We start from the raw sequence: 27,500 nt of genomic DNA, 5'->3' as shown, positions 1-27,500 counted from the left end.
CACCATTCTGTTGTTGGGGTACGCCCACACCATTCTGTTGTTGGGTACACCCACACCATTCTGTTGTTGGGTACACCCACACCATTCTGTTGTTGGGGTACGCCCACACCATTCTGTTGTTGGGTACACCCACACCATTCTGTTGTTGGGTACACCCACACCATTCTGTTGTTGGGGTACGCCCACACCATTCTGTTGTTGGGTACACCCACACCATTCTGTTGTTGGGGTACGCCCACACCATTCTGTTGTTGGGGTACGCCCACACCATTCTGTTGTTGGGGTACGCCCACACCATTCTGTTGTTGGGTTATGCCCACACCATTCTGTTGTTGGGTACACCCACACCATTCTGATGTTGGGGTACGCCCACACCATTCTGTTGTTGGGGTACGCCCACACCATTCTGTTGTTGGGGTACGCCCACACCATTCTGTTGTTGGGGTACGCCCACACCATTCTGTTGTTGGGGTACGCCCACACCATTCTGTTGTTGGGGTACGCCCACACCATTCTGTTGTTGGGGTACGCCCACACCATTCTGTTGTTGGGGTACGCCCACACCATTCTGTTGTTGGGTACACCCACACCATTCTGTTGTTGGGGTACGCCCACACCATTCTGTTGTTGGGGTATCCCCACACCATTCTGTTGTTGGGGTACGCCCACACCATTCTGTTGTTGGGGTACGCCCACTCAATTCCAACACAGAAGAGCTTCTTTTTTACATACTTAATTAACACTTTTCGTAAGAAAAACTACTTTACTCATATTGTAATTAATTATAGGTCATATTTCATAGAAATCTGGAAACACTAGACAATTACTTTAGTGTGTTTTAAAGCCTCCTCCTTGAAATTGGTTTCTATGGCAACTCAGTTCCGGGGCCTAGATAAAAGAGCTATTATTATGTGTTTGCAGAGGATTGGAGACAAAGTGATTGCATTGCTGATGGTTGGGAGGACGATGTGTCTTGTAAAAGTCCTGACGGTGTTCGCAGGGCTTTGAAGTCATTGTTTTTACCAGGCTGTCGTTTGATCATATCCCTGTAACCTCTGATATTTAATAGTAGAATGATCATACTACTGTACAACCAGTGAGACATAACACCACAATCACAGAGGGATCAATGACATATGACACCCAGAATAGCGCTGCAATGGATAGCGGTCGTTTTACAGGCTCCTGACCAATTTTGCTATTTGATTATATATTTTTTTGCTGAGCTTAACTTTTGGTTGTACATAATGTTTCCGCCGTCTTTTCCTATGACCGAAAAGAGCTTCTAGACAGAACAGCGATCACTAACCTTCATTTGGATGAAGATTTCTACTTCAATGAGTCGGAGGCTCGGGACATACTGCTCAACCTGGAACAGGCCCTAATCCCCGAGACTTGGATAAGAAGAAGGGTACGCCCACAGAGTAAGAGAGGTCGACGTGTGGGCACCCTGACAAAACTAAGTCTGGGAGTACGTAAACCGCCTCTACCCTCCATTCTACTGACAAACTTACAATCACTGGAAAACAAACTGGATGAGCCCCGTTCGAGATTATCCTATCAACAGGACCTGAAGACCTGTTCCTAGGCCGTCATTGAAAATAAGAATTTGTTCTTAACTGACTTGCCTAGTTAAATAAAGGTAAAAAAAATATATAAAAAAATAAATACAAAAATAGTACCCTCTAAGCTCATCACCAAGTTAAGGACCCCGTGACTGAACACTTCCCTCCTAATGTGCCGTCCCTTGGTGGTGAGGGTAGGCAACATTGGGGTCCCTCAGAGTTGTGTGTTTAGATCCCTCCTGTACTCCATGTTCACCCATGACTGTGTGGCCGCACACAACTCCATCATTAATCCATCATTAAGTTTGCTGACAACACAATGGTGGTAGGCCTATTCACCGATTACAACAATCTTTACTAATGCTGCAGAAATCTGCTTTAAAGCAGCATCCACATCCATCGGAACTAGTGATCATAATATAGTAGCCATATAGTTGCCATATCTAGGAAAACCAAAGTTCCAAAGGCTGGGCCTAATATAGTGTATTGGGGATCATACAAGAGGTTTTGTAGTGATTCATATTTAAAAAAATATTTTTTATATAACTAGGCAAGTCAGTTAAGAACAAATTGTTATTTACAATGACGGCCTACCCCGGCCAAATTGTGCACCGCCCTACAGGACTCCCAATCATGGCCGGTTGTGTACAGTCTGGAATTGAACCAGGGTCTGTAGTGATTCCTCTAGCACACAGATGCAATACCTTAGACCGCTGCGCCACTCGGGAGCCCCGATGTTGAAGATGTAACGAATATTTGCTGGTCTGTGCTGTGTAATGAGGATCAACCAGACGCTGCACTTGACGCATTTATTAAATTGCTTATTCCAATTACTAATAAGCATGCACCCATTAAGAAAATGACTGTAAAACTGTTAAATCCCCATGGATTGACGAGGATTTGAAAAATTGTATGTTTGAGAGAGATTAGGCAAAAGGAATAGCAAATAAGTCTGGCTGCACAGCCCATTGGCAAAGGTGCTGTAAATTGAGAAAGCATGTGACTTAACTAAACTAAAAGAAGAAACTACACTATGAAACAAAGATGAATTAATATAAAGTCATAATACATTGGAACACGTTAAATGACATTTTGGGCAAAAAGGCAAAGAGCTCCATCATTCATTGAATCAGATGGCTCATTCATCACAAAACTCAGGCCAACTACTTTCATGATGTTTTCATTGGCAAGATTAGCAAACTTAGGCATGAGATGCCAAGAACAAATTCTGAACATGCGTAACTGACTTAATTATGAAAGACAAGCGTTATAATTTTGAATTCCGTAAAGTGAATATTTTGTTGTCTGTCAACAATGACAAGCCATCTGGGTCTGACAACTTGGATGGAAAATGACTGAAGATGATAGTAAACTATATTGCCACTCTCTTCAATCTAGGCCTACAGAAAAGTGTGTGCCCTCAGGCCTGGAGGGAAGCAAAAGTCATTCCTCTATTCAAGAATAGCAAAGCACCCTTTACTGTCTGAAACAGCCAACCAATCAGCTTGTTACCAACCCTAGGTAAACCTTTGGAGAAAAACATTATTTGACCAGATGCAATGCTATTTCACAGTAAACGGATGAACAACATACTTTCAGCATGCTTATAGGGAAGGGCATTCAACATGCACAACACTTACACAAATGACTGATGATTGACTGAAATAAAATTATAATAAGAATATTGTGGGAGCTATTTTGTTAGACTTCAGTGCAGCTTTTAACATTATCAATCATTATGTGCTGCTGGAAAAACGTATGTGTTATAGCTTTACCTCCCCTGCTATATCATGGATCGAGAGTTGCCTGTTGCCTGTCAGAACACAGAGGGTGGTCTTTAATGGAAGCCTCTCCAACATAATCCAGGTAGTGTCGGGCATTCCCCAGGGCAGCACTCTAGGCCCCTTACTTTTTTCAATCTTTACTAATGACCTGCCACTGGCCTGTGTGTCTATGTATGCTAATGACTCAAAACTATACACATCAGTTACCACAGCAAGTGAAATCACTGAAACACTTAACAAAGATCTGCAGTCAGTTTCAGAATGGGTGGCAAGAAATAAGCTAGTCCTAAATATTTAAAAAAGTTAAAAGATTGTATTTGGGACAAATCATTCACTAAACCCTGAACCCCATCTAAATATTTTATAGAATAATGTGGAAATTGAGCAAGTTGAGGAGTCTAAACTGCTTGCTCATAAAAATATTGATACAATGGTAGCTAAGATGGGAAGAGGTCTGTCAATAACATAGCACTGCTCTGCTTTCTTGACTTTGCTATCAACAAAACAAGTCACACAGACCCTATTCCGGTCTCACTTGGACTGATGCCCAGTCATATCATGAAGTGCCACAAAGAGGGATATTACAGCTGGCTCAGACCAGAGCAGCACGGCTGGCCTGTAAATGTACACCAAGAGGTAACATCAATAAGATACATGTACATTTCTCCTGGCTCAAAGTAGAAGAGAGATTGACTGCGTCACTATTTGCGTTTGTGAGAGGTATTGACATGTTTAAAGCGCACCGAGTTGTCTGTTTAAACGACTAGCGCACAGCTCAGGCACCCATGCATACCCCACAGGACATGCCACCAGAGGACTATTCACAGTCCCCAAGTGCATATCAAACTATGGGAAGCACACAGTACTATATAGAGCAGGGTTGGGCAATTCCAATCCTCAGGGGCTTGATTGGTGTCACAGTTTTGCCCCAGCCCCAGCTAACACACCTGACTCCAATAATCACCTAATCATGATCTTCAGTTTAGAATGTAATGTGATTAATCAGCTGTGTTTGCTGGGGATGGAGAAAAAGTGTGACACCAATCAGGTCCCAGAGGACTGGAGCTGCCCACCCCTGACATAGCGCCATGACTATGTTGAACATTACTCCACATCAAGTACCTCATGCAAACAGTAACTCATGCAAATCAGATTTTAAATGAAACACATGCTAACACATGGAATCTACACACAAGTACATTGCATTATTGTTATATTGCTGTGTTATGGATTTTGTTTTGTAGATACTGTATGTTGTGGTAGAGTAGTGGGTAATAATGTATTGTATTGTAGATATGTAGTTGGGTAATGATGTGTTGTATTGTAGATATGTAGTGGTAGAGTAGTGGGTAATAATGTATTGTATTGTAGATATGTAGTGGGGTAATAATGTGTTGTATTGTAGATATGTAGTGGTAGAGTAGTGTGTAATAATGTGTTGTATTGTAGATATGTAGTGGTAGAGTAGTGTGTAATAATGTGTTGTATTGTAGATATGTAGTGGTAGAGTAGTGTGTAATAATGTGTTGTATTGTAGATATGTAGTGGTAGAGTAGTGTGTAATAATGGGTTGTATTGTAGATATGTTGTGGTAGAGTAGTGTGTAATAATGTGTTGTTTTGTAGATATGTAGTGGTAGAGTAGTGTGTAATAATGTGTTGTATTGTAGATATGTTGTGGTAGAGTAGTGTGTAATAATGTGTTGTATTGTAGATATGTTGTGGTAGAGTAGTGTGTAATAATGTGTTGTATTGTAGATATGTTGTGGTAGAGTAGTGTGTAATAATGTGTTGTATTGTAGATATGTTGTGGTAGAGTAGTGTGTAATAATGTGTTGTATTGTAGATATGTTGTGGTAGAGTAGTGTGTAATAATGTGTTGTATTGTAGATATGTTGTGGTAGAGTAGTGTGTAATAATGTGTTGTGTACTGTTTTATTTTGTGATGTAATCGCCTTAATCTTGTTTGGACCCCAGGAAGTGTAGCTGCTGCCTTGGCAGGAACTAATGGCGGTCCGTAATAAATACAAATACAAGGACTGACTTTGTCCCTCAATGTGTTTTATAGTTCATAATGGATGTTACCTGTATTGTCTCAATGGTCGATGTAGTTTCCCACGGTCCTTCTAGCACCATTTACTTGATGATCTGATAGGTCAGCGAAGAGTGTGAACAAATATCACACTGACCTGCACTCGGCCCCAAAATGTGAGCATAGCTCCAAATTGGTCAGTTTACTGTATGAATCACCAATCCGTATCATACACACCATCTATTTCTAAATGAGGACTATTTGCTGGTAAGCAAACTGCATTTAGCATTGCTTCAGTGAGCGGTTTTAAACAGTTACTTGCTGCAGGCAACAACCAGAGAGGAAATGCATGGCCAGAAGAAGATATACAGTATATATATATACTGTATATATATAGAAAAGCTGCAGGTGGTAATCTGATGGATTTATTTGGATTCCTGCACCATGTAGGTGGTTTGTTCCCTGTATTGTATCCATCCATTGACTCTGGCATACTTTCCGTTTCCTCTCAACGTCAACAGTTTTTTTATTTTATTTTATTTAACCTTTATTTAACCAGGTAGGCTAGTTGAGAACAAGTTCTCATTTGCAACTGCGACCTGGCCAAGATAAAGCATAGCAGTGTGAGCAGACAACAAAGAGTTACACATGGAGTAAACAATTAACAAGTCAATAACACAGTAGAAAACAAAGGGGGAGTCTATATACAATGTGTGCAAAAGGCATGAGGAGGTAGGCAAATAATTACAATTTTGCAGATTAACACTGGAGTGATGAATGATCAGATGGTCATGTACAGGTGGAGATATTGGTGTGCAAAAGAGCAGAAAAGTAAATAAATAAAAACAGTATGGGGATGAGGTAGGTGAAAAAGGGTGGGCTATTTACCAATAGACTATGTACAGCTGCAGCGATCGGTTAGCTGCTCAGATAGCTGATGTTTGAAGTTGGTGAGGGAGATAAAAGTCTCCAACTTCAGCGATTTTTGCAATTCGTTCCAGTCACAGGCAGCAGAGTACTGGAACGAAAGGCGGCCAAATGAGGTGTTGGCTTTAGGGATGATCAGTGAGATACACCTGCTGGAGCGCGTGCTACGGATGGGTGTTGCCATCGTGACCAGTGAGCTGAGATAAGGCGGAGCTTTACCTAGCATGGACTTGTAGATGACCTGGAGCCAGTGGGTCTGGCGACGAATATGTAGCGAGGGCCAGCCGACTAGAGCATACAAGTCGCAGTGGTGGGTGGTATAAGGTGCTTTAGTGACAAAACGGATGGCACTGTGATAAACTGCATCCAGTTTGCTGAGTAGAGTGTTGGAAGCCATTTTGTAGATGACATCGCCGAAGTCGAGGATCGGTAGGATAGTCAGTTTTACTAGGGTAAGCTTGGCGGCGTGAGTGAAGGAGGCTTTGTTGCGGAATAGAAAGCCGACTCTTGATTTGATTTTCGATTGGAGATGTTTGATATGAGTCTGGAAGGAGAGTTTGCAGTCTAGCCAGACACCTAGGTACTTATAGACATATTCTAGGTCGGAACCATCCAGGGTGGTGATGCTAGTCGGGCATGCGGGTGCAGGCAGCGACCGGTTGAAAAGCATGCATTTGGTTTTACTAGCGTTTAAGAGCAGTTGGAGGCCACGGAAGGAGTGTTGTATGGCATTGAAGCTTGTTTGGAGGTTAGATAGCACAGTGTCCAAAGACGGGCCGAAAGTATATAGAATGGTGTCGTCTGCGTAGAGGTGGATCAGGGAATCGCCCGCAGCAAGAGCAACATCATTGATATACACAGAGAAAAGAGTCGGCCCGAGAATTGAACCCTGTGGCACCCCCATAGAGACTGCCAGAGGACCAGACAGCATGCCCTCCGATTTGACGCACTGAACTCTGTCTGCAAAGTAATTGGTGAACCAGGCAAGGCAGTCATCCGAAAAACCGAGGCTCCTGAGTCTGCCGATAAGAATATGGTGATTGACAGATTCGAAAGCCTTGGCAAGGTCGATGAAGACGGCTGCACAGTACTGTCTTTTATCGATGGCAGTTATGATATCGTTGAGTACCTTGAGTGTGGCTGAGGTGCACCCATGACCGGCTCGGAAACCAGATTGCACAGCGGAGAAGGTACGGTGGGATTCGAGATGGTCAGTGACCTGTTTGTTGACTTGGCTTTCGAAGACCTTAGATAGGCAGGGCAGGATGGATATAGGTCTGTAACAGTTTGGGTCCAGGGTGTCTCCCCCTTTGAAGAGGGGGATGACTGCGGCAGCTTTCCAATCCTTGGGGATCTCAGACGATATGAAAGAGAGGTTGAACAGGCTGGTAATAGGGGTTGCGACAATTGTGGCAGATAGTTTCAGAAATAGAGGGTCCAGATTGTCAAGCCCAGCTGATTTGTACGGGTCCAGGTTTTGCAGCTCTTTCAGAACATCTGCTATCTGGATTTGGTTAAAGGAGAACCTGGAGAGGCTTGGGCGAGGAGCTGCGGGGGGGGCGGAGCTATGGCCGAGGTTGAAGTAGCCAGGCGGAAGGCATGGCCAGCCGTTGAGAAATGCTTATTGAAGTTTTCGATAATCATGGATTTATCAGTGGTGACCGTGTTACCTAGCCTCAGTGCAGTGGGCAGCTGGGAGGAGGTGCTCTTGTTCTCCATGGACTTCACGGTGTCCCAGAACTTTTTGGAGTTGGAGCTACAGGATGCAAACTTCTGCCTGAAGAAGCTGGCCTTAGCTTTCCTGACTGACTGCGTGTATTGGTTCCGGACTTCCCTGAACAGTTGCATATCACGGGGACTATTCGATGCTATTGCAGTCCGCCACAGGATGTTTTTGTGCTGGTCGAGGGCAGTCAGGTCTGGGGTGAACCAAGGGCTGTATCTGTTCTTAGTTCTGCATTTTTTGAACGGAGCATGCTTATCTAAAATGGTGAGGAAGTTACTTTTAAAGAATGACCAGGCATCCTCAACTGACGGGATGAGGTCAATGTCCTTCCAGGATACCCGGGCCAGGTCGATTAGAAAGGCCTGCTCACAGAAGTGTTTTAGGGAGCGTTTGACAGTGATGAGGGGTGGTCGTTTGACTGCGGCTCCGTAGCGGATACAGGCAATGAGGCAGTGATCGCTGAGATCCTGGTTGAAGACAGCGGAGGTGTATTTGGAGGGCCAGTTGGTCAGGATGACGTCTATGAGGGTGCCCTTGTTTACAGAGTTAGGGTTGTACCTGGTGGGTTCCTTGATGATTTGTGTGAGATTGAGGGCATCTAGCTTAGATTGTAGGACTGGCGGGGTGTTAAGCATATCCCAGTTTAGGTCACCTAACAGAACAAACTCTTAAGCTAGATGGGGGGCGATCAATTCACAAATGGTGTCCAGGGCACAGCTGGGAGCTGAGGGGGGTCGGTAGCAGGCGGAAACCGTGAGAGACTTATTTCTGGAGAGAGTAATTTTCAAAATTAGTAGTTCGAACTGTTTGGGTATGGACCTGGAAAGTATGACATTACTTTGCAGGCTATCTCTGCAGTAAACTGCAACTCCTCCCCCTTTGGCAGTTCTATCTTGACGGAAGATGTTATAGTTGGGTATGGAAATCTCTGAATTTTTGGTGGCCTTCCTGAGCCAGGATTCAGACACAGCAAGGACATCAGGGTTAGCAGAGTGTGCTAAAGCAGTGAGTAAAACAAACTTAGGGAGGAGGCTTCTGATGTTGACATGCATGAAACCAAGGCTTTTTCGATCACAGAAGTCAACAAATGAGGGTGCCTGGGGACATGCAGGGCCTGGGTTTACCTCCACATCACCCGCGGAACAGAGAAGGAGTAGTATGAGGGTGCGGCTAAAGGCTATCAAAACTGGTCGCCTAGAGCGTTGGGGACAGAGAATAAGAGGAGCAGGTTTCTGGGCATGGTAGAATATATTCAGGGCATAATGCGCAGACAGGGGTATGGTGGGGTGCGGGTACAGCGGAGGTAAGCCCAGGCACTGGGTGATGATGAGAGAGGTTGTATCTCTGGACATGCTGGTAGTAATGGGTGAGGTCACCGCATGTGTGGGAGGTGGGACAAAGGAGTTATCAGGGGCATGAAGAGTGGAACTAGGGGCTCCATTGTGAACTAAAACAATGATAACTAACCTGAACAACAGTATACAAGGCATATTGACTTTTGAGAGAAACATACAGCGAGGCATGCAGTAATCACAGGTGTTGAATTGGGAAAGCTAGCTAAAACAGTAGGTGAGACAACAGCTAATCAGCTAGCACAACAACAGCAGGTAAAATGGCGTAGACTAGGCAATGGGGCCAACAGATAAAACAAACAAGCAGAATGGAGTACCGTGATTAATGGACAGTCCAGCGTGCATCAGCTATGTAGCCAAGAGATCAGTGTCCAGGGGGCAGCGGTGGATGGGGCAGGGAAGCTGGACTGGCGAGTGTTATCCAGGTTTTAAAAAACTAACAATGACTAAATAGCTTGTAGCTAGTTAGCTGGTTAGCTTCTGGAGGTTCTTGAGTGTGTTCTAAAAATAAAAAAATTATAGCGATTCCGTATCACATTGGTTGAGGCAGGTTTCCGGAAGGTATAAACAAATTAAAAGTCAAAAGAGATAGAAAGTAAATGGGTCTGGTGAGCGTTTGGGACGCGGCGATTCAGGCGGTTAGCAGGCCTGTGCTAACAAGCTAACAGTTTGTAGGCCCGGGCTAGACAAGGTAGCAGTTAGCGGACCGGAGCTGGACAAGCTAGCAGTTAGCAGGCCGGATTAGCAAGCAGGGAGATAGTGAGGGCTAGAGAGTTAGCCTTTGGGGGACGTCGCGATGGGGTGAGTCTGTTTATTCCTCTTCATGCGATGACATCGATAGACCGGTCGTGGGCCCGGGTATTGTAGCTCAGGAGTATGCTACGGTGGTAGCACAGGTGCTACGGCCGGGCTAGCTTCAAGCTAAGTGGGTGGAAACGCTAGCCAGGAGTAATCCGGGGTTGCGGTTTAGCTAGATAGCTAGTTGCTGAAAAATCCAGCTGAAAGATGTTCCGTTTGCGGTGGGAATCCGGGGATGAATCCGGGGATGAAAAATAAATAGGTCCGTTATGCTCTGGTTAGAGTCGCGTTGTACGAACAGGCGAGAGCTTTCCGAACTACAGGTTAGCTGATGACCGGTTAGCTGAAGACCGCTAGCATACCCGCTGGTTAGCTGGCTAACCAGGCGACTCCGGGATACTCCGGGATACTGGTCTTCTAGGCAGAGTTGCAAAGAAAAAGCCTTATCTCAGACTGGCCAATAAAAATAAAAGATTAAGATGAGCAAAAGAACACAGGACAGAGGAACTCTGCCTAGAAGGCCAGCATCCCGGAATCACTGTCTTCACTGTTGACGTTGTGACTGGTGTTTTGTGGGTACTATTTAATGAAGCTGCCAGTTTAGGACTTGTGAGGTGTCTGTTTCTCAAACTAGACACTCTAATGTACTTGTCCTCTTGCTCAGTTGTGCACCGAGGCCTCCCACTCCTCTTTCTATCCTGGTTAGTGCCAGTTTGCTCTGTTCTGTGAAGGGAGTAGTAGACAGCGTTGTATGAGATCTTCAGTTTCTTGGCAATTTCTCGCATGGAATAGCCTTCATTTCTCAGAACAAGAATAGACTTTCAGAAGTTTCAGAAGAAAGTTATTTGTTTCTGGCTTTTTTGATCCTGTAATCGAACCCACAAATGCTGATGCTCCAGATACTAGTCTAAAGTCTATCTAGTATAAAGATGGCCAGTTTTATTGCTTCTTTAATCAGAACAACAGTTTTCAGTTGTGCTAACATAATTGAAAAAGGGTTTTCTAATGATCAATTATCCTTTTAAAATGCTAACACAACATGCCATTGGAAGACAGGAGTGATGGTTACTGATAATGGGCCTCTGTACGCCTATGTAGATATTCAGATATTGCCAGCTACAATAGTAATTTACAACAAAACAAGGACATTTCTGAGTGACTCCAAACTTTTGAATGGTAGTGTATTTTGGTTCCATTGATTTCTATTGGTTCTATTGATTTCTATTGGTTCTTTTGGTTCTTTTGATTTCTATTGGTTCTATTGGTTCTTTTGATTTCTATTGGTTCTATTGATTTCTATTGATTGTAGTTACATATACAGTATGAGACCTAAGAGTCTTGCTTGATTATTTCCTTAGTCACGATGATCCCTCAACATTGTCCTTCCTCCCGCTTTCCTTCTTTCTCTCTCCTTCTCTCTTTGTACCCCCCGGTCTCTCTCCTTCTCTCAACCCTTCTCCCCCTCTCTCTCCATAGGGGCCATCTTTGATGAGTCTGCCAGGAAGGACGACGAGGTGTTCCGCATGGCCGTGGCGGACCTCAACCTCAACAATGAGATCCTGGAGACTGAGAAGATCACCATCTCTGTGGAGTTTGTGGATGGGAACAACCCTTTCCAGGCAGTCCAGGAAGGTAAGGCCTTAATCTGCCCTCACCCTCACTCTCACCCCTCCACCTGCCCATCTCAACCTTAGCGAGGCCAGAGGAGTCTGGCAAATTCCATTATTTTCCCTCGCCTACTCAGCATGGTTTTTCTTTCTGTGGAGTTGCGGAGCCGTTGGCTTTGGGTATGCTTCAGCCTTGCACAGTACTGAAAGGAACCAACATTAATCCATCTTAAAAGCCCTCTATTTTCAACCCCAACCTTGGGGCAATGACACACTGAACTGAATAGCACTATATTTAACCAATAAGGCCCGAGGGGGTGTGGTATATGGCCAATATACCACAGCTAATGATTGTTCTTATGCACAACGCAACGCTGAGTGCCTGGACACAGCCCTTAGCCGTGGTATATTGGAAATATACCACAAACCCCCAAGGTGCCTTATTGCTATTATAAACTGATTACCAATGTTATTAAAGCAGTAAAAATATGTTTGGGGCCATACCACGTCTGTCAGCCAATCAGCATTGAGGGCTCGAACCAATCGGTTTATCAAAGGTTAAAAACAAAGATATGATTTCACATTGTAAATCTTTTGTAATTTTAGTTGAAGATTTAAGCACCTGAAAAAGGAGTCTATTGAATTCCACTGTACTTTACCGGTTATATGTCAATCACCGTTGATATGCACTGTAGTATTCTGAATACTATCAGCTTTAATTAAAAGGGTCACCATTTTGGTTTATATCCTTCCAATATTTCTCAAAATATGTTTTAATAGTATTATTACCCAAAACACCACTAACAATTAGTTAAGCTGATATCATCGATGGCATTTGTATTCTGAGATATTTGTTAAAAACATGTAGAGGTGTGGAGATACCTGTTAAAACATGCAGAGATGTGGAGATACCTGCTAAAACATGTAGAGGTGTGGAGATACCTGCTAAAACATGTAGAGGGGTGGAGATACCTGTTAAAACATGCAGAGATGTGGAGATACCTGTTAAAACATGCAGAGATGTGGAGATACCTGCTAAAACATGCAGAGATGTGGAGATACCTGCTAAAACATGTAGAGGTGTGGAGATACCTGCTAAAACATGTAGAGGGGTGGAGATACCTGCTAAAACATGTAGAGGGGTGGAGATACCTGCTAAAACATGTAGAGGTGTGGAGATACCTGTTAAAACATGCAGAGATGTGGAGATACCTGCTAAAACATGCAGAGATGTGGAGATACCTGCTAAAACATGTAGAGGGGTGGAGATACCTGCTAAAACATGTAGAGGGGTGGAGATACCTGCTAAAACATGTAGAGGGGTGGAGATACCTGCTAAAACATGTAGAGGGGTGGAGATACCTGTTAAAACATGCAGAGATGTGGAGATACCTGTTAAAACATGCAGAGATGTGGAGATACCTGCTAAAACATGCAGAGATGTGGAGATACCTGCTAAAACATGTAGAGGGGTGGAGATACCTGCTAAAACATGTAGAGGGGTGGAGATACCTGCTAAAACATGTAGAGGGGTGGAGATACTTGCTAAAACATGCAGAGATGTGGAGATACCTGCTAAAACATGTAGAGGTGTGGAGATACCTGCTAAAACATGGAGAGGTGTGGAGATACCTGCTAAAACATGTAGAGGGGTGGAGATACCTGCTAAAACATGCAGAGATGTGAAGATACCTGCTAAAACATGGAGAGGTGTGGAGATACCTGCTAAAACATGCACAGGTGTGGAGATACCTGCTAAAACATGCAGCGATATGTGGCACAAAATATAAATTAATTCCTCTCTAGAATGATATCATGATTTCATTGACCGATAATTTCTCCATTAGTTCATTACCCAATAGTTTATTTACCCAATACATTACTGGGAGCTTATAGCTTGTATAAATTATGACTCTCTTTATTCCTACACCATAGCCTAGAGTTTACTCGCCGTTAGTCACAACCTCTACTAGCCAGCTCTCGCTTTTTACTAAACAAATAATATTACATACAGAAAAAAAGAGACATATTTCTATATATAGTAGTATAGTTTTATATAGTTTAAAATAGATCCCTTCCTTTCCAACTGACATAAAACCACTGACGTAACAAGCTCCTAGCATCACGTCATGTTGTCGTCGGTAATAACTCAACTCTTTTAGATCCCTAGCCTGAGAAATATGAACTCAAGGATGAAGTCTAGTTGGAACATGTTTACTTAATGGACACTAGTTATTTGTGGAGGGTGCCAGATGTGCAGTGTATTGCCATCTAGGAGCCTAGTAGTTACTACTGGTGCTTTGGTTCAAGCCTCTCTGGGGCATCTGTACCTAAGATGCTCTATCGTCTTTGAAGTAGTGATATTTCTGAATACATGACATGTGTTCTGGGGTCAGACTGGATAGTGATGTTACTGAATACATGACATGTGTTCTGGGGTCAGACTGGATGGTGATATTACTGAATACATGACATGTGTTCTGGGGTCAGACTGGATAGTGATATTACTGAATACATGACATGTGTTCTGGGTCAGACTGGATAGTGATATTACTGAATACATGTCATGTGTTCTGGGATCAGACTGGATGGTGATATTACTGAATACATGACATGTGTTCTGGGGTCAGACTGGATAATGATATTCCTGAATACACGACATGTGTTCTGGGGTCAGACTGTATGGTGATATTACTGAATACATGACATGTGTTCTGGGGTCAGACTGGATAGTGATATTACTGAATACATGACATGTGTTCTGGGGTCAGACTGGATAGTGATATTACTGAATACATGACATGTGTTCTGGGGTCAGCTCATTATCATAAACTCCTGGAAGGATCTATGTCTTCCATTGTATCAAAACATCTGTTATTCTGTTGCTCTTCGTACAACATTAAGAAAGCACAATTTGCTTTTCTAATTTAAAAAAGGCTTCATCAACCACATTTCTTGTTGTGGCGTGAAATGTTATGATGTGGATTGATATATTACTAGAAGGCACCTCTTCGTGCAGATGCACTGATGTGAAGATAACTTATTACAGGACTGCTTTTCATTTAGAATTGTAAATAATAAACTTTGCATTGGAAAATAACACACCTTGATTCATGTCAGTGTTTTATGCAATACATAGAGTACCTGGATACCTCCATGTAAACATAGGCATGTACACTACTTTGATGAATCTGATACTATTCACAAAAAGGTCTTAACACGGCTCTTAGCAGTGACTAATCGCTATGCTCAGCACTTGCCTTTTTCACACTGACAGAACTTGTTGCTAAACCCTGGCATAACATTACAAAGGAGTGTTTATTCCCAACCTGGGACTTAGCTTCTACCATCTGCCTGGGTTTATCCAGTGAGTCTCCACTACAATGCTCTCTGTGTGTCTGACATGTCCTGTTATAAGCTGGGTTTACACAGTGAGTCTCCACTACAATGCCCTCTGTGTGTCTGACATGTCCTGTTATAAGCTTGGTTTACACAGTGAGTCTCCACTACAATGCTCTCTGTGCGTCTGACATGTCCTGTTATAAGCTGGGTTTACACAGTGAGTCTCCACTACAATGCTATCTGTGTGTCTGACATGTCCTGTTATAAGCTTGGTTAACACAGTGAGTCTCCACTACAATGCTCTCTTTGTGTCTGACATTTCCTGTTATAAGCTTGGTTTACACAGTGAGTCTCCACTACAATGCTCTCTGTGCGTCTGACATGTCCTGTTATAAGCTGGGTTTACACAGTGAGTCTCCACTACAATGCTCTCTGTGCGTCTGACATGTCCTGTTATAAGCTGGGTTTACACAGTGAGTCTCCACTACAATGCTCACTGTGTGTCTGACATGTCCTGTTATAAGCTTGGTTAACACAGTGAGTCTCCACTACAATGATCTCTGTGCGTCTGACATGTCCTGTTATAAGCTGGGTTTACACAGTGAGTCTCCACTACAATGCTCTCTGTGCATCTGACATGTCCTGTTATAAGCTGGGTTTACACAGTGAGTCTCCACTACAAGGCTCTCTGTGCATCTGACATGTCCTGTTATAAGCTGGGTTTACACAGTGAGTCTCCACTACAATGCTCTCTGTGCGTCTGACATGTCCTGTTATAAGCTTGGCAGTGGAGCTGAGCAATTATTCTGAATGAGATGGAAGAAAAGGAGCCCTGTTGCTTTGCTGTCATCTCAAACTGCAAAGACGGAACAAAGTCAACGAAAGGGGACAAGAAGTTATGTCATCACTGAGCATCTTTTCATCTCACACAAATGAACAAGCACACACACACACACACACACACACACACACACACACACACACACACACACACACACACACACACACACACACACCACACGCACTACACACACACACCACAAACACATACTACACACACAGCACAAACATACAATGGCAGAGTTGAGTTGTAGGGCCCTATGAAATCTGTGTTGCGGAGAACACGAACGGAATCATGGAAACCAGACTTTAAAATGGAATTCAACTATATTCAAAAATGTATTGAACTTAGGGAATCAACTCTGCCGGCAGGTAGCCTAGTGGTTAGTGTTGGACTTCTGTAAGATCAAATCCCAGAGCTGACAAGGTAAAACATATGTTGTCCTGCAACTGAACAAGGCAGTTAACACAAAGCGAGATCCATACAGAAATGGTTTGTTGAGATCGGTGTGGAAGAACTTGACTGGCCTGCAAAGAGCCCTGAGCTCAACCCCATCTGACACCTTTGGGATGAATTTGAACGCTGACAGCGAGCCAGGCCTAATCGCCAAACATCAGTGCCTGACCTCACTAATGCGCTTGTGGCTGAATGGAAGCAAGTTCCAACCACTTCCAACATCTAGTGGAAAGCGTTCCTGAAGAGTGGACGCTGTTCTAGTAGCAAGAGGGACCAACTCCATGTTAATGCTTAAGATTTTGGAATGAGATGTTTAACGAGCAGGTGTCCGCATACCTTTGGTCATGTAGTGTATGTGATATTTCTGTTCATTGACTACTGCTCAGTGTTCAACCCCATTGGTCCCCTCCAAGCTTGTCACCAAGCTTATGACCCTGGGACTAAACACTTCCCTCTGCAACTGGATCCTGGACAACCTGACGGGCCGACCCCAGGTGGTGAAGGTAGACATCACCTCTACCACACTGACCCTCAACACGGTGGCCCCACAGGGGTGTGTGCTTAGTCCCCTCCTGTACGCCCTGTTCACCCATGACTGCATGGCCACATACGATTCCAATACCGTCATCTAGTTTGCTGACTACATGACGGTGGTAGGCCTGATCACTGGCGACGATGAGACAGCCTACAGGGAGGAGATCAGTGACTTGGCAGTATGGGGCCAGAACAACAACCTTTTGACGACAGTAAGATCAAGGAGATGATCGTGGACTATAGGAAACGGGGGGGGGGGGATCTTGGGTGTCTGGGATGATGTACTAAGAACTTAAAATGGCCCACACACACACACGCACTGTCGAATAAGGCACGAAAAAGTTTGGCATGGGCCCTCAAATCCTCAATAGGATCTACAGCGGTACCATTGAGAGCATCTTGACTGACTGCATCACTGCTTGGTATGGCAATAACACTACCCTCGATAGCATGGACCTACAGAGGGTGGTACGGACAGCCCAATACATCACTGGGGCCGAGCTCCCTGCCATCCAGGACCTCTATGTCAGTCGGTGTGAAAGGAAGGCCCTGAAAATCATTAAACCACCCAAGCCATGGACTGTTCTATCTGTTTCCGCAAGCGGTACCGGTGCATTAAGTCTGACACCAACAGGCTCCTGAACAGCTTCTATCTCCCATGCCATAAGACTGCTAAATAGCTAAGTAAATAGCTAAGTAAATAGCTAAGTAAATAGCTAAGTAAATAGCCAACTAAATGGCTATACAGACTATCTGAGTTGACCTTTGTATTTTTTTTTTTTTTTTTTTTGCAGTCTCTATGCTCACTGACAGGGCCCTACACACACTGATACTCCAACACACACATTACACACACTGATATTCCAACACACACATTACACACACTGATACTCCAACACACACATTACACACACTGATACTCCAACACACACATTACACACACTGATACTCCAACACACACACACACATAATATGCACATACATTTATACTGACTCTACACACAACCACTCACGTACAATCATCATATACGCTGCTTCCACTCTGTTTGTCATATATCCTGAAGCCTAGTCACCTTACCACTATACATATCTACCTCTATCGATCCAGTATCCTGAACATTGTAAATATGGTCTTGGAATTGACCAGGTATAAAGTATTCTTATCTACTTATAGTGTTCTTCTCATTTCTTTGTTTTATATCTTATTGATTACTACGTAGTTTTTTCCATTTTAAAATTTCACCTTAATTTAACCAGGGAAGCTAGTTCAGAACAGGCTCTCATTTACAACTGCGACTTGGCCAAGACAAAGCAAAGCAGTGAGACACAAACAACAACACAGAGTTACACATGGAATATACAAAGGCAAAGTCAATAACACAAAAGGAAAGTCTATATACAGTGTATGCAAATGAAGTAAGATTAGGGAGGTAAGGCAATAAATAGGCCATAGTGATGAAATAATTAGAATTCAGCAATTAAACACTGGAGTGATAGATGCGCAGAAGAGGAATGTGCAAGTAGAGATACTGGGGTGCAAAGGAGCAAAAAAATAATAGTAACAATATGGGGATGAGGTAGTTGGGTGGGCTATTTACAGATGGGCTGTGTACAGGTGCAATGGTCTGTAAGCTGCTCTGACAGTTGATGTTTAAAGTTAGTGAGGGAGATATGAGTCTCCAGCTTCAGTGATTTTTTCAGTTCGTTCCAGTCATTGGCAGCAGAGAACTGGAAGGAAAGGCGGCCAAATGAGGAATTGGCTTTGGGGGTGACCAGTGAAATACCTGCTGGAGCGTGTGCTACAGGTGGGTGCTGCTATGGTGACCAGTGAGCTGAGATAAGGCGGGGCTTTACCTAGCAAAGACGTAAAGATGACCTGGAGCCAGTGGGTTTGGCTACGAATATGAAGCAAGGGCCAGCCAACGAGAGTATACAGGTCCCGGTGGTGGGTAGAATATGGGGCTTTGGTGACAAAACAGATGGAACTATGATAAACTGCATCCAATTTGTTGAGTAGAGTGTTGGAGGCTATTTTGTAAATGACATCGAGGGTATGTTTGGCAGCATGAGTGAAGGATGCTTTGTTGCGAAATAGGAAGCCGATTCTACATTTAATTTTGGATTAGAGATGCTTAATGTGAGTCTGGAAGGAGAGTTTACAGTCTAATCAGACACCTAGGTATTTGTAGTTGTCCACAGATTCTAAGTCAGAGCCGTCCAGAGTAGTGATGTTGGACAGGCGGGCAGGTGCGGGCAGCGATCGGTTGAAGAGCATGCATTTAGTTTTACTTGCATTTAAGAGCAGTTGGAGGCCACGGAAGGAGTGTTGTATGGGATTGAAGCTCGTCTGGAGGTTAGATAGCACAGTGTCCAAGGACGGGCCAGAAGTATAGAGAATGGTGTTGTCTGCGTAGAGGTGGATCAGAGAATCACCAGCAGCAAGCGCGAAATCATTGATGTATGGGGTTAGAGCTGGAAAGAAATGCATTCCACTGTAGAAAACACATAGAACATGAAGGCCACACATCACTGTCCACATTAAGACCAGGCACCACACATCACTGTCCACATTAAGACCAGGCACCACACATCACTGTCCACATTAAGACCAGACACCACACATCAGTGTCCAGATTAAGACCAGGCACTACACATCACTGTCCAGATTAAGACCAGGCACCACACATCACTGTCCACATTAAGACCAGACACCACACATCAGTGTCCAGATTAAGACCAGGCACTACACATCACTGTCCAGATTAAGACCAGGCACTACACATCACTGTCCACATTAAGACCAGACACCACACATCACTTTCCACATTAAGACCAGGCACTACACATCACTGTCCACATTAAGACCAGGCACTACACATCACTGTCCACATTAAGACCAGGCACCACACATCAGTGTCCAGATTAAGGCCAGGCACCACACATCACTTTCCACATTAAGACCAGGCACTACACATCACTGTCCACATTAAGACCAGGCACTACACATCACTGTCCAGATTAAGACCAGGCACCACACATCACTGTCCACATTAAGACCAGGCGCTACACATCACTGTCCACATTAAGACCAGGCACCACACATCAGTGTCCAGATTAAGGCCAGGCACCACACATCACTGTCCACATTAAGACCAGGCACTACACATCACTGTCCACATTAACACCAGACACTACACATCACTGTCCACATTAAGACCAGGCGCCACACATCACTGTCCACATTAAGGACACGAGGAATGAGGGAGGAATGGGTCGTCTTTAGTCCAACTATCAACTATCTATTCACATCTAGATTGCAGGGATGATTTGCAGGGATGATTTGCCAGGATCGTTCACAGTGATGATTTGCAGGGATGATTTGCCAGGATCGTTCACAGGGATGATTTGCCAGGATCTTTCACAGGGATGATTTGTAGGGATGATTTGCCAGGATCGTTCACAGGGATGATTTGCAAGGATCGTTCACAGGGATGATTTGCCAGGATCGTTCACAGGGATGATTTGCAGGGATGATTTGCCAGGATCGTTCACAGGGATGATTTGCAGGGATGATTTGCCAGGATCGTTCACAGGGATTGGCGGGCGAGAGGAGATCAAGGCGACGTTCTCAGTATCAACATCAGTCCTCGTTAAACCATCACAAATGTGACTAACTCCCATCACAATCTGTGCTGCTGACGCCCGAGCCAGATGCTCGTGGAGATGGATTCTTGCTCACCCGTCTGCATGTAGTTCCACTTCAGCCTGGAGGGGTTCTCTGGGATATTGTACATCTGGTGCTCAAATTCTATGGAGAGCAGGATATGTGCTACTGTTCTCACAACCTGTTCTCATCGCTTTGCAGGCAAAACATTGTTAAATGCCAATGTTATGCTGCCGTCACTTACGTTTAGACACAACACTCTATCTCATCATCTTGCCGTAACCAGATTAATTAGTGAACAGGTACACGTGCTGCATTCACGGATCATATTGATTAAAGCAGTAAGTGGGACTGTAATTGGATAACAGCACATGTGGGTGGGTGGAGTGGGTAGGGTGGGTGGGGGCTCCGCTCGCAGTGTGACAGTGAGTTCTTGTCTTGTCGTCTTCCCTCTCAGATGTAGTGATATGTAGTCATTCCTACTCCATGTTTCCACAGTGACACACCAAGTTGACACGGACCTGTGTCTTGGCAAGGCAACTTTGCATGGTCTTTTTGGGAGTGACTTTTGAGGGAAAGAAGGGTGTCAATGTCTGACTGACAGTTAAAATGATGTACTTTAATGACATGCTGCTTCTTGAAAGTACCACAAATATCAAAATGACTGCGATGCAAAAGTGAAAATGAGGTGAGATGAATATCTTTAGGTTTGAGTTTATTGTTGTTGCTATAGTAGCGAACAGCCAGGACGGAGGGGATTGTGATTGGATAACAATAGGACAGGAAGGAGCATTGTTCTCTACAGATCTCTGCAGTCTCACTCTCTAGCCTCTCTGTGGGGTTCCTTACCACATTCTTAGAAAACAAACTGAGATTTGTACCATAGCAGGCATATTTAAAACCATGAATATTTTACTGCTAAATGATGCCTCTCTGAGTTATAAAAGATGCAGAGTTCGACGTGGGTTATGATTGTGTTTTTGTTTGTTTTTGTGGCTGGGAGGAAATAAATCACAGGATCGAAATTTGATCTGGAACGTGTCATTGATTGACTTCCAGATTAAGACAACAAACGTCTGCTCTAAACAGCCCATTTGTATAATTGATGAGGGATCTGGGGTATACCCAACAGGATAATGCGATCTGATGAGGTGAGGCAACATCGGGATTCACACACATTTTATTTAGTAATTGTATTGTTATGTGACACCCTCAAAGGAATCTACAGTAGAGTTTCGGCTTACTAAGCAATGTAATGCAAAATACCATTTCCCCTATCCTCTCCCCTCCCTGGCTGTTCTTCGATCAGCCCACATTGCCTCCAGCCTAAAGCCCTCCAGCTAAACGCCAGCATTCAGCCTGGATTGCCACAGTCCAATTATCCGGACTCTAATCAATGGGGGGCGTTTCCAGCGGTGAGGCTGACATTTGTAATAAAGCAGTGATATGATGGCATTCTGCAGCTGACAGCTGGGTGAAACACTTCTGCTGGGGCCCGATGACTCCTCAGAGGAACTTGGCCCTCGGAATGGTGCGTCTGGCAACCCCTCAACGTGCAACTGGGCACCGGACAGGTTTTCCCAGAAACGATGGACAAAAGCTCCTTTAGTTATGAATGTCTGTGAGACAGCAGGTCGCGGTAGGCTGCAACTCTATTGAGCGCTGTGGTTTCCTGCTCACGCCGTGCGTGTCACGGCTCCTACCGTGCAGATCTTACCCATTATACCACAAAGACATTGTAAGTTCCCGGCAAAGCTGCAGAGCCCGATTATGATGACATAATCATACGAACAATCAGAATCATCAATGCTGAGATATAGCAGCATATACATTGAAGTGAAAAACAGTAGGCGGATGTTGTTTGTTCTCCTATTATCCCTCCATGTCCAGGATCGATGTGTCTTGCCAGCCACGTCAGGGATTCAAGCTACACAGGCTGCTGTTCTGACACTGTGATCCTCTGCCAAGCAGCAGATGGAACGCTGACCACTGCAGCATCCCACCTCTCATTCATTAAAGAATTCAACCGCAAACAATCCACCCATCTGGCTCTTTTGTTGGGAGAGGCTTAACAAAATGGCCAATAAATTAATAAGCTGCAGGGAAACCATGTAATTGTGGCAGGCAACAAAAAAAAAACACTTTAATACGTGTGTTTTATAGTATAGTCAAATATGATGCAAGGACTGGCCAAAGAAGCTCCCCTGGTTTAATGTTTTGGTCCATTAGAATCTCCCCTAACAAGTGCATTAGAATCTCCCCTAACAAGTCCATTAGAATCTCCCCTAACAAGTGCATTAGAATCTCCCCTAACAAGTCCATTAGAATCTCCCCTAACAAGTCCATTAGAATCTCCCCTAACAAGTGCATTAGAATCTCCCCTAACAAGTCCATTAGAATCTCCCCTAACAAGTCCATTAGAATCCCCCCTAACAAGTCTATTAGAATCTCCCCTAACATTCTCATTAGAATATTCCCCAACAGACCCATTAGAATCCTCCCTAACAGGTACATTAGAATCTCCAGTAACAGGCCCATTAGAATCTCCCGTAACGGGCCCATTAGAATCTCCCCTAACATGCCCATTAGAATCTCCCCTAACAGGCCCATTAGAATCTCCCCTAACAGGCCCATTAGAATCTCCCCTAACAAGTCCATTAGAATTTCCCCTAACAGGTACATTAGAATCTCCAGTAACAGGCCCATTAGAATCTCCCCTAACAGGCCCATTAGAATCTCCCTGAACAGGCCCATTATAATCTCCCCTAACAGGCCCATTATAATCTCCCCTAACAGGCCCATTAGAATCTCCCTGAACAGGCCCATTAGAATCTCCCCTAACAGGCCCATTAGAATCTCCCTGAACAGGCCCATTAGAATCTCCCATAACAGGTCTGTATACAGCTCTGTAACCATTCAGGATGCCAAAATGAAAATACTTTAGAAGACAGCATTTTCTAAACTCTATTTAAAGCGTGAACATCAATAAATAATTTGATCATCAAACTATTTATGTTTTCTCACTTCCCTGTCTTCCTGTGAGAGTGTGTGTGTGTGTGTGTGTGTGTGTGTGTGTGTGTGTGTGTGTGTGTGTGTGTGTGTGTGTGTGTGTGTGTGTGTGTGTGTGTGTGTGTGTGTGTGTGTGTGTGTGTGTGTGTGTGTGTGTGTGTGTGTAGGTCCATATGTGTGTGTGCGTGCCTATGTTAGTGTGTGCGTGTGTGTGCAAGTCTGTGTGTGTGAGTTTGTGAGTGTGCAGTCCTCTCTACTTCCCTTGTGGTAATTGTCCCAAGCGCAGACACAGCTTTCAGTCCTCTGAAAGGAAAAGGTCCAATCGCCTGGAGGGCTAGAGGTTGGCCTCTTGTTCTGTGGAATGTGCCTTCCCACAATGCACAGCCAGAGGAGAAATAATGACTTTCATTTATTTCACAGATTTCCTCTTTAACCTCAATCTTGGTCTTTCAGAATCACCCTAATGCATCCTGTCACCATAATGACACTATTCTGTCCTGATCTTCCTGAGCCGCTGTGATCGGTAGAATAAGCTGCTCCCTAGCAGCCAGCCAGCCCTTTTCTTCAGAGGGGGAACCTGATTGTGCTAAGCAGTGCTGGGCCCCCACCTCCTCCGCACAGATGCAGAATAAAAATCAGCCTACTGCTACTACTATCATATTGATTTGAATCATTTTCTGGATTGTAATGATTTCGTGCCCTACTCTTTACGAAAAGCGCCCTCACTGATGCTCCCACAGAGAGATTGGTTTGCCTCAATGGTAGCGCCTGGGTAGGATCACTTCATCTCTGCAGACAGTGAGTTTGTTAGGAGCTCAGCTGGCCCACACAGACAGGCATTACTGGAGGTATGAAAACCCCTCTTCCCCAGGGCACCTGGCTGGGGAGGATGCTACCTCCAAGCCCTATGTTGGCTGTCTTGCTCGCCCAGAGCCCTATCACTCCTCTGGGCATTGTTCCTTCACAGTGAGCCTCTCCCTTCCAGGATCCTAGATATTGAGGCCAGGCTAATGATTCCTCCATTGATCAATCCAGTCTGCACCGACCGCAGAAGTCAGGAGTGAGAAGTTCGACAACGATCCACGCCAAACATTCTTCTTCTTTCTATTGATCATCCTGTAGAAAATATTCCAGGAGAGGTAGTGTAGTGGTGGATTTTCATGGCCAGAGCACCTCTTGTTCACCCCAACACAGTTACCAATAGGTTGGAGAGCTGGGCCCTATTCACTCGTGCCATCTGTGGAAGTGATTGGAAGGCCTCTTTGGTTTTATGAATGCCCACCCTTCTACTTCGTTCTCTGATTGGAGGATACAAGACTCCCCACTTCCTTCCCTCATTTTCTCTCCTCCATGCTCCCCCTTTTCCAGATCTCTCATCCCTTTTGTGCTATCTAACTGCATATCATCTATCACCAAGGCAGCGATTAGAACCCCCAGGTGTTGACGTCTGCAACGGCCTGTCAGTCAGCGGCATGAGTTACCGCGGTGATCTCACTGACACGGCAACTGTAAATGACACCTGAAAACAGTAGATGATGAAAAGAAGAATCTCTGTAAGTTAGCTCTCGTTATCCGACATCCAACGCTCATCTCTCCTCTGTTCCTCTGGGCCTTGGGAGGGTCAGTGGGTGAACGGGAGAGAGGTGTGATGCGCTTTAATGAAAAACTTCAAGTACCAAGTGGTAGCAGTTAACCTCGCTTGCCCTTCATATGGCATGAGGCTTTCTGAGCATGGAATACGTCTGAGGAATAGGGTTTCATCATGATATTTGTACAGCTAACACACTGTAATTGAGATGGCCTTCAAAAGTTAGACTATCTCAGAGGAGAGAATTTCTGGCAGCACGCCTGTTTTTAAAGACTGCTCTCACACATAGGACAACAGGACAGTACATTTCACTTTCTCAGTTTCTTGCGACTAAAAAAACCCTCTCCTCCCTCCATCAATGTATATATTCGGTAGAACAAAAGAGCCCCGTGTTTTCATATAACACCATTAGGCCCTTGCCATCGGTCCGCTGAAGCGACAACACTCCTGCTATTCCTGAAGAGGTTTTCTGAGGAGGAAACATGTAGGAAATGCATGTAACTGAGGATCTCAGCAGCCCTTTTTACTCATTCTAGCCATCTAGCCTGGCATTGTTTCTGGACGGTACTGACCACTCTGCTCCCATTTACAGCTTTTAGCAGGCAACCTCCAGAGGGAGGTGGGAAGGGGTTTGGGGTCAGGTATAAGGACCAGGGAGAGGAGGGGAGAAGGGGAGGCGAGAGGAAAGGAGAGGAGTGGAGAGGAGACAGGGTTGGATTAGAGATTCAGAAGAGCAGCTTTGGAAGGGAATGTGTGAGGCTGCTTTCACTGTGAACCATTAATGGTGTTCTATCTTCCTCTGTTGGATGTCCTTTATGGGGATAATAGCTGAAATAACGGGTTACTGTGAGTAAGGTATAGTTTATACTGTCTGCCAGGGGCGGTCGGTGCCGTTTCAGATTAGGAAGTCCTTAATATTCTATTCACCCAGTTCAATGCAACGTCGATGGGTTTAGGCTACTACATAATAATCAAATGTTCCCTATATCCATCATGGTGTTACTACAACCTAGCCTACAGAATGAAAGTTTATAACGTAGGTTGCACAGGCCGACAGTTTTAGTAATGACAGACAGTGACACATTCAATGCCTCTTTGGTTACATCTAGCTGATCTAGGATGTAATCATTAGTCGAAACAGATTCATTCTCTGATCCTTTGATTAGGTATACAACATGTCAGTTCATGCATGAGCTCTGATAGGTTGAAGGATGTCCTCCGGAAGTTGTCATAATTACTGTGTTAGTCTATGGAAGAGGGTGAGAACCATGAGCCTCCTAGGTGTTGTATTAAAGTCAATGTACCCAGAGGAAGACAGAAACTAGCTGTCCTCCAGCTACACCATGGTGCTACCCTACAGAGGTGCTGTTGAGGCTACTGTAGACCTTCTTTGCTAAACAGTGTGTTTTAATCAATAACGGTGCATTCGGAAAGTATTCCGACATCTTGACTTTTTCCACATTTAGTTACGTTACGGCCTTATCCTAAAACGGATGATTATAATTTTTTTGCCTCATCAATCTAGACCCAATACCCCATAATGACAGAGCAAAAACTAGTCTAATTCTACAGTCAGGTTGCTGTGTTTGGTCCTGGCCTAATTCTACTGCCAGGTTGCTGTGTTTTGGTCCTGGCCTAATTCTACTGCCAGGTTGCTGTGTTTGGTCCTGGCCTAATGCTACAGTCAGGTTCCTGTATTTGGTCCTGGCCTAATGCTACAGTCAGGTTCCTGTATTTGGTCCTGGCCTAATGCTACAGTCAGGTTCCTGTATTTGGTTCTGGCCTAATGCTACAGTCAGGTTGCTGTGTTTGGTCCTGGCCTAATGCTACAGTCAGGTTCCTGTATTTGGTCCTGGCCTAATGCTACAGTCAGGTTGCTGTGTTTGGTCCTGGCCTAATGCTACTGCCAGGTTGCTGTGTTTGGTCCTGGCCTAATTCTACTGCCAGGTTGCTGTGTTTGGTCCTGGCCTAATTCTACTGCCAGGTTGCTGTGTTTTGTCCTGGCCTAATGCTACTGCCAGGTTGCTGTGTTTGGTCCTGGCCTAATTCTACTGCCAGGTTGCTGTGTTTTGTCCTGGCCTAATTCTACTGCCAGGTTGCTGTGTTTTGTCCTGGCCTAATTCTACTGCCAGGTTGCTGTGTTTTGTCCTGGCCTAATTCTACTGCCAGGTTGCTGTGTTTTGTCCTGGCCTAATTCTACTGCCAGGTTGCTGTGTTTGGTCCTGGCCTAATGCTACAGTCAGGTTGCTGTGTTTGGTCCTGGCCTAATGCTACAG

At 44.5% G+C, this 27,500-nt stretch overlaps 1 protein-coding gene across 2 annotated transcripts in view; it reads left to right on the top strand.

Annotated features, from left to right (window-relative positions):
* Positions 1–27,500, top strand: part of LOC109871657 (glutamate receptor ionotropic, delta-2) — a 623,084-nt gene that overhangs the window by 80,535 nt on the left and 515,049 nt on the right. For both annotated transcript variants that reach the window (XR_004207889.1, XM_031817225.1), the window contains exon 2: positions 11,660–11,815. Coding sequence is in view for 1 of the 2 variants with exons in the window: in XM_031817225.1 (XP_031673085.1) it covers positions 11,660–11,815 (156 nt within the window). In the remaining variant the exon portion in view is untranslated. The remainder of the gene's footprint in view (positions 1–11,659; positions 11,816–27,500) is intronic.

Source organism: Oncorhynchus kisutch, linkage group LG3 (genome assembly GCF_002021735.2).
Source record: "Oncorhynchus kisutch isolate 150728-3 linkage group LG3, Okis_V2, whole genome shotgun sequence".
Taxonomy (NCBI): Eukaryota; Metazoa; Chordata; class Actinopteri; order Salmoniformes; family Salmonidae; genus Oncorhynchus; species Oncorhynchus kisutch.
The sequence above is the reverse complement of the archived record's forward strand: the minus strand, read 5'-3'. Positions and strand labels throughout refer to the sequence as shown.